Source organism: Anastrepha obliqua, chromosome 1, assembly GCF_027943255.1.
Source record: "Anastrepha obliqua isolate idAnaObli1 chromosome 1, idAnaObli1_1.0, whole genome shotgun sequence".
NCBI classification, from domain to species: Eukaryota; Metazoa; Arthropoda; class Insecta; order Diptera; family Tephritidae; genus Anastrepha; species Anastrepha obliqua.
The window spans coordinates 11,515,042-11,521,429 of NC_072892.1; the positions used below are offsets into that span (position 1 = coordinate 11,515,042).

At 37.6% G+C, this 6,388-nt stretch overlaps 2 protein-coding genes across 2 annotated transcripts; one reads left to right on the plus strand and one right to left on the minus strand.

Annotated features, from left to right (window-relative positions):
- Positions 1-435: 435 nt before the first annotated feature.
- On the minus strand, positions 436-1,723 carry LOC129248894 (E3 ubiquitin-protein ligase RNF113A). The gene is made up of 3 exons (XM_054888507.1): positions 1,523-1,723; positions 746-1,460; positions 436-683 (listed from the first exon to the last, which is right to left on the minus strand). Exons 1-3 carry the CDS (start codon positions 1,623-1,625, stop codon positions 512-514), a joined length of 990 nt encoding a protein of 329 aa, XP_054744482.1. The 5' UTR covers positions 1,626-1,723; the 3' UTR covers positions 436-511.
- Positions 1,724-3,458: 1,735 nt separating this feature from the next.
- LOC129247214 (S-formylglutathione hydrolase) lies at positions 3,459-4,630 on the plus strand. The gene is made up of 2 exons (XM_054886240.1): positions 3,459-3,538; positions 3,598-4,630. The coding sequence occupies exon 2, from the start codon at positions 3,606-3,608 to the stop codon at positions 4,461-4,463; it is 858 nt and encodes a 285-aa protein (XP_054742215.1). The 5' UTR covers positions 3,459-3,538; positions 3,598-3,605; the 3' UTR covers positions 4,464-4,630.
- The last annotated feature ends 1,758 nt before the right edge of the window (positions 4,631-6,388 follow it).

A 6,388-nucleotide genomic window follows, 5' to 3' on the forward strand; every position in this document is an offset into this window, starting at 1 on the left:
CGCAGATTGCGAAACCATCTGTACAGGCCCGGGATTTGATCCAACAATTCCAGATAACTTCCCGAATGCAGTGCCAAAGCAAGGAGTAAACATCTGTCTGGCATGACCAACCCAACTCCATCCTAGGTTTAGTGAAGGTCCTGTGATTTGATGAGAGTTAGCGCATTTTTTCTTAATATAAATTTAAATTAAAGTATCGGTTCAAAAGTTAAACTGTCTACTAAAATTAATACGATGCCGGTGCATAAATGTGTATTACCGGAGCCAAAAACCTTCAGACGTTTGTTTTTATTATTCTTCGATTTAGTTGGTTTGCCAATTATTTAGAAACAAATTTATTATTGCGTAGCCATCGACCACCTTTCAACTAATACTCAACTATCCAATAACTTAACCAGTGAACTTAAGGTTAATTTTTTTAACGAGATATTAATTCCTTTGCTAGACTAAAAACTGAGACCAAATACATTTTTTTATAGTTTTCACTTCCATTTAGTCTTAAACTATGTAACTATTCACTATCCGAAGACGCGCATACCCCAACTTCAGGTGCATTTTTCAAACGTGATATTAATTCCTTTGCTGGATTAAAAATGCCATTCGTTTGTTGAGAGCAAATGAAACAACGTTGCGACTTCTTATAGTTTTCCAAGGCGCATTTTTCGCAAAAGTAATGCTTACACCTAAAATGAGTTAAGAATCAGTTGTAGAGATTAGAAATACAATAAACAAAATGTGAACTCACTTCGTCACCACTGGATTTTCAAAACTATTGCGGCATATGAAACACTTGAATGGTAATGTTTCCTCATCTGAGTGAATTTCATATTTGGTATCGTCTTCATCAGATTCCCCTTCACCACGTTGGTGGGCAGCATGATCTAACTCCAACTGCCAACCAGATTTATAATCGCTTCGGTCATGCAAAAATTTGCAACTGTCACCGAATCCGCAATAGCCAGTCTCTTTATAATCCTTACATATATCAGGTTGGTAATCCCAGCGTACAGTAGCGCGCAAATGTGCTGGCGCACGTATTGGACCTTTTCTCACCATACCCGAACTAGCATTTCCCGCCGCTGTGCCCTCTTTTTTATAGTATTGTGCATAATTATTCATTCCACGGTACAGTTTGTCATCCGCTTTACCCTCAAGCTCTTCGTTAATTTTCAACATTTTTTCATGCAACGCCTGGGCATCGCAATCTTGTGCTGTTTCTGCTTCATTTATTGATGTAGCGCCCTGATCTTGTGGTCCGTTTGGCAATGCACTTTTTTTCGACTTATATGAAACGCTTACTTTATTATCATCCTCCTCGGTGTCACTGCTAGAAGAGGATTTATTTTGGCGCTCACGTTTAGCGCTCAAGAGTTTGGTACTTTGAAAATTCGGATTTGAACGTTTGCGGCGATTATCACCACGCACAACTGCTGAAGAGATTTCAGCTTCGCTACTCTTCCCTGCAAATAGAAAGAAAACACCTATTTCAATGAACTAACTGGGAGGACTCTCAGCCACTAACCTGACTCAGAATCGCTACTCCGCTTGCGGCGAAGCGCTGTTACTTTCCGTATATTTCGCTTTTTGAATCCAAAGGCGGACGTGCTGCTGGCCTCCTCGGACATTATAACATTCAGTTTTTAATAACTACAAAAATATATATTACACAAATTTGTTTACAACGTCGCTATATTTCCGCGGGCATCAGCTGATTAGGTATGAAGCAATGCTACCAGACTGCCTTAATAATGACGAGTTACCACGCACACGGTTGCATAGTACTTCCTTTCTACAAATTTATTTAATTTCTTTTAGGGGTGTTCTCACATTTCTATTTGGCTGTTTGGTAGAGATTTCCAACTTTGAGATTTCTGGCTTTTGCCATTTACCCGTCCACTATCTCCATGCTCGATTAACTTGAGAAAAAATTTGCATGCGAAAGCAACAATAATGTTATCGAGTAAGATTAGCCACTAGCGGATATGGTTATACCCCATTAAATTGATATACAAATTTCAATATTAGAAGTAAACGACAAAAAATTAATTGACTTAGTGGAAAATTATCCGTGTTTTTATGACCAAATGCAAATACTATTCATTCTACTTCAATATCAGCTTTTTATGGTTATGGCATGACCATTCGGCACATGAAATCAACAATAAAGTTATCGAGTTAGATTAGCCGCTACGAATATGGTATAACTCCCTGTCTTGCAAACAAATATAGTTTAAGGCCACTTGCTAACTCTTGGCGAAAAGAAGAGGCCTACTGAAACAAAAATATGAATGCCAGATGGCAGGACTGAAATTACCAGAAGATACGAGTGGTCACATTTAGATTTCAATCTTATGGCCTCTGGTGACGATACCGCATGCTTGACTGCGCTTTGTATGTGTTAGTGCAGTCGGGTGGCGTCGTGTCACACATACTTGTTGTCGGTAAAAATCAAAAATTTTAGATATTAGCGTCAAGCACCCGACACGCACACATATAAAGTTCTTGTCAAACAATGCTGGACGTCACCAGAGGCCATTAGGTAGAGCGTGTGAACGTGTAAACGTAAATTGATTAACTATTGAAATTTAATAATTTTATGACTGTGACTTTTATTCAACAATCCAGTGATCAAACAAACATGAAGCATATTTAAGTATTTTTTTCGGTACACGTTGCTGGGAAAACTAATGCAGTTTGATGAAAATACGTTTTTTTAAGCATTTTTCAAACAATTTTAGTGTCTATAATTAGTAGAAGCACTTCGTAGTCTCGATTTTAAAAATCTCAAAAAGAAATAATCAAAATAATTTTTAAAAATCCGAATAGAACAGAGGATATCACGAAATCCTGACACCTATAAATTCTGAAGAAACACAATCCAGAAAAAAAATTTTAATTCTGAGAAAAAATGCCAATGATTAGTATAAGAAACAGAACATATTATACCTGTATGTGTATGCATATTAATTTTTTTATTTAATTTTTTTGTTTCATAAATTAACAAACAGAGGCATTCAATGTACGTACTAAGGCACATTGAACAGGTGATAGTAACAAGGTAATAGAAAAAACACAACAAAGGCAATGTACAAAATTCTCTCTCCTCCCTCAAGCGGCCACTCAGTACCACAAAAATTCTCAGACATTTTTAAAATTTTTCATGGGCAAACAGAACAATATTTTCCCCCACCAATAACTTTTTAGTTCCCTAATAAGCGGATAAATCACAAACTCTGCCTTATAGTTGTACAAACCATAACATTTACTTAATCTATTCAATTCCTATAAAAGGTTTGCAAGCAAATGAAAGTAAGTAATGTAGAGTGCAATTTATTTGAATAAAATTATAATTGTTAAAATAGGGGATAGAATATATGCCAAATAGTGGGAAAATATGTAGTCATTGACAGAACTATTATTAATCCCTACATTTTATATATCAAGCATCTGGTAGCACCGTTCATTTTATGACGAGTTCATTTAACCGGCAACAGACTATATAATCTTATAAATCTAAGTGGAGTTTCCAAAGTACAAGGTCGGAGGATGTGCTGTTTTAATATTTTTTCATTGCATTTACCTATTTTATATTTTTAGCATCCAAAATGGCATTAAAATTGATGAGTACTGTTAAATGTTTCGGAGGAGAACAACGAATATATTCTCACGCCTCCGAAGTTCTGGGATGCGAGATGAAATTTGGCGTCTACGTTCCCCCATCTGCCGTTGAAGGTCACACTTCATGTCCTGTTTTATACTTCCTCAGTGGCCTTACCTGCACACAAGACAATTTTATACAAAAGTCGGGTTTCCAGCAACATGCTGCTAAACATGGCATTGTGGTAGTTAATCCGGACACTTCACCCCGAGGTTTGGACCTGCCTGGCGAGGACGATGATTGGGACTTTGGCAGTGGTGCCGGTTTCTATGTGGACGCCACTGAGGAACCGTGGTCTAAAAATTACAAAATGTACACATATGTAACTAGCGAATTAGTAGAACTAGTGAACGCCAACTTGCCGGTACTGCCAAATAAGCGTAGTATTTGTGGTCACAGTATGGGAGGTCATGGTGCATTGATATGTGCTTTCAAGAATCCTGGTGTTTATCAATCGGTGTCCGCGTTCGCGCCAATCTCGAACCCCATTCAATGTGCGTGGGGTAAGAAAGCATTCTCCGGTTATTTGGGTGCTGATGAGGAATCTTGGAAACAGTGGGATGGTACTAAGTTAGCAACGGTGTACGCTGGCCCACCATTGGAAATTCTGATAGATCAGGGTACAAAGGACAATTTTTATACGGCGAAACAACTGCTGCCGGAGAATCTGTTAAATGTAGCCACTGATAATGACCACCTGCAGCTTATTTTCAAACAACGAGAGGGATATGACCACAGTTATTTCTTCATTGCCACGTTCATTGGAGAACATTTTGATCATCATGCCAAGTTTTTAAAGGCGTAAGCAGTAAATGTTGATGTAAGCAAATCGAAATGGCGAGTTAACGAACTGCATTTATTATTGTTGTTTGTAGATATATAATATGTAATTGTTGAAGAAAACGTTTGAATTGGTAATTTTTGAAAGTGTGATTAAAGTTACATTTGTACATTGTAAAAAAGTAACGTAAATTATGCGTTTTTGAATTGGTCGGCATTTGTACGAGCATATTTTTTTTTATTTTGTTTTATAAAGGTTTACATAACAATAAAATTATTATACAAACTAAAAGTAGTTCAGCGCTAGCATCGGAGGCTTTCGGCTGGCAGGTTGATTAAGGCTCGATTAAATCCGACGAAGTAGATCAGTATCTTTGAGATAGTTATATAATATAGATATGTTGTCTTCGGTTGGATTTTTTAATATTTCAAGAAGGTCAATGTTGCGAAAGTATAAACATCATTACTTCAGTCGATGCAAGGTTCGGGCATGAAGATAGAATGTGATTTATACTCAGGGTGGAGTTGCAAAACGGGCATAGATTGGGTGGAATGCCTTGAAGTATGTGGGCGTGTGTAATTATTGTGTGGCCTAGTCGAAGGCGTATGTATGGTGTGACCATATTCGTTGGGATTGACTCACTAAAACCTGGTTTTACACGCTTAGGATTAACTAAGGAGTAGGGATGGTTATAATTACTCCAATCGCGTAGTAGGTCACTTTGCCTTTGGTGTTTTATGAGACCGTAGATGTCATGTTTAAAGATGATATTGGTTGTAATGGTAGGGGTGATTCTCATTTGTTTTGCAATTTGGTCAGCATGTGTATTACCATTAATATCTGCGTGGCCAGGAATCCACATAATTTTGATTTTTTGTGGCTTGGTATTTAGTGTCTCTCTTATAAAATCAATTATGTAGTTAGAGTTGTTGTAGTTCTGGATGGTCGAAAAGCACGATAAGCTTTCAGTGCACACTATGAATTTGCCCTTGTTTTGAATTGCATACAAAAAAGCGTTAAAAATTGCAACTGTTTCTGCTGTAAAGATAGAGCAGAATGGGCATATGAAGTCTGTTCTGTCTTAGACCCATCGGTATAGATCAGCTTCAAGCCCATGGATCTGTAATTCGCTGCGATTTCAGAAAACATGGATTTACATTCTTCACGAGATGTATTCGCTTTACGTTTTAGTGCTAAATTGTTAATAAAGGACTCCTCTTTAAGTAGCCAGGGTGGGTTTCGATGTTTACTGATTTGAACCCTTTGCAGCGGTAGGTTATTATCTTTAGCAAATTTGAGACAGAGATGGATGGTTGACGGTACCTTAGGAATACGCTTTCGAAGTGTAGAAAGCTGTACATCTTTTCGAAGTGCGTTGTTCGATGTTGTTATAAGTTTAGCATAAAGTTTACAAATACAGTCTTCTGCGTTATCTGCGATAGAAGTTAGTCCAGTTTCCGCAAAAATATTCTTCAGAGGAGTTGTTGGAAATGCACGTAGAGATCTTCTCAGAGCTGTATGGTAGGGAGCCGAGAGTAGCTTTAATTTAATTTTAGCATTATGTCCGTAAATCTCCAAGCCGTACTGATAAATTGACGAGATAAGAGCCTTTGTGACGTTTATCAACAATGCCGAGCCGATAAATGAGTGCTTTGTGTATACGTGCTGATGATATCAGCGTAAAGCTGGTGTTAAACAGTGCTAAATTTCGATAAAATCATACTCAGCTCATCAAACGCTAAAGTGAAGAGGATCACAGATAAAGGTGATCCTTGAGGGGTCCCATTTTGAAGGGGAAAGGTTGATGAATAGGAATTGGCTATTGAAACGTTGATTTTTCGATGGGATAGGAATGATTTTATAAAATTGTACATTTTCGGTCCAACTTTCCATTTATCAAGTTGTCTCAAAACAATATGGATGCCTATGCGGTCAAAGGCTTTCATGAA

Bases quoted from the DNA above. Each gene is read 5' to 3' on its own strand.
- LOC129248894 (XM_054888507.1), bottom strand. From the start codon at position 1,625: ATGTCCGAGGAGGCCAGCAGCACGTCCGCCTTTGGATTCAAAAAGCGA. The intron at 1,461-1,522 runs GTTAGTGGCTGA...TTCTATTTGCAG, and splicing joins GAGTAGCGATTCTGAGTCAG to GGAAGAGTAGCGAAGCTGAA. The intron at 684-745 runs GTGAGTTCACAT...AACTCATTTTAG, and splicing joins GAAAATCCAGTGGTGACGAA to GTGTAAGCATTACTTTTGCG.
- LOC129247214 (XM_054886240.1), top strand. From the start codon at position 3,606: ATGGCATTAAAATTGATGAGTACTGTTAAATGTTTCGGAGGAGAACAA.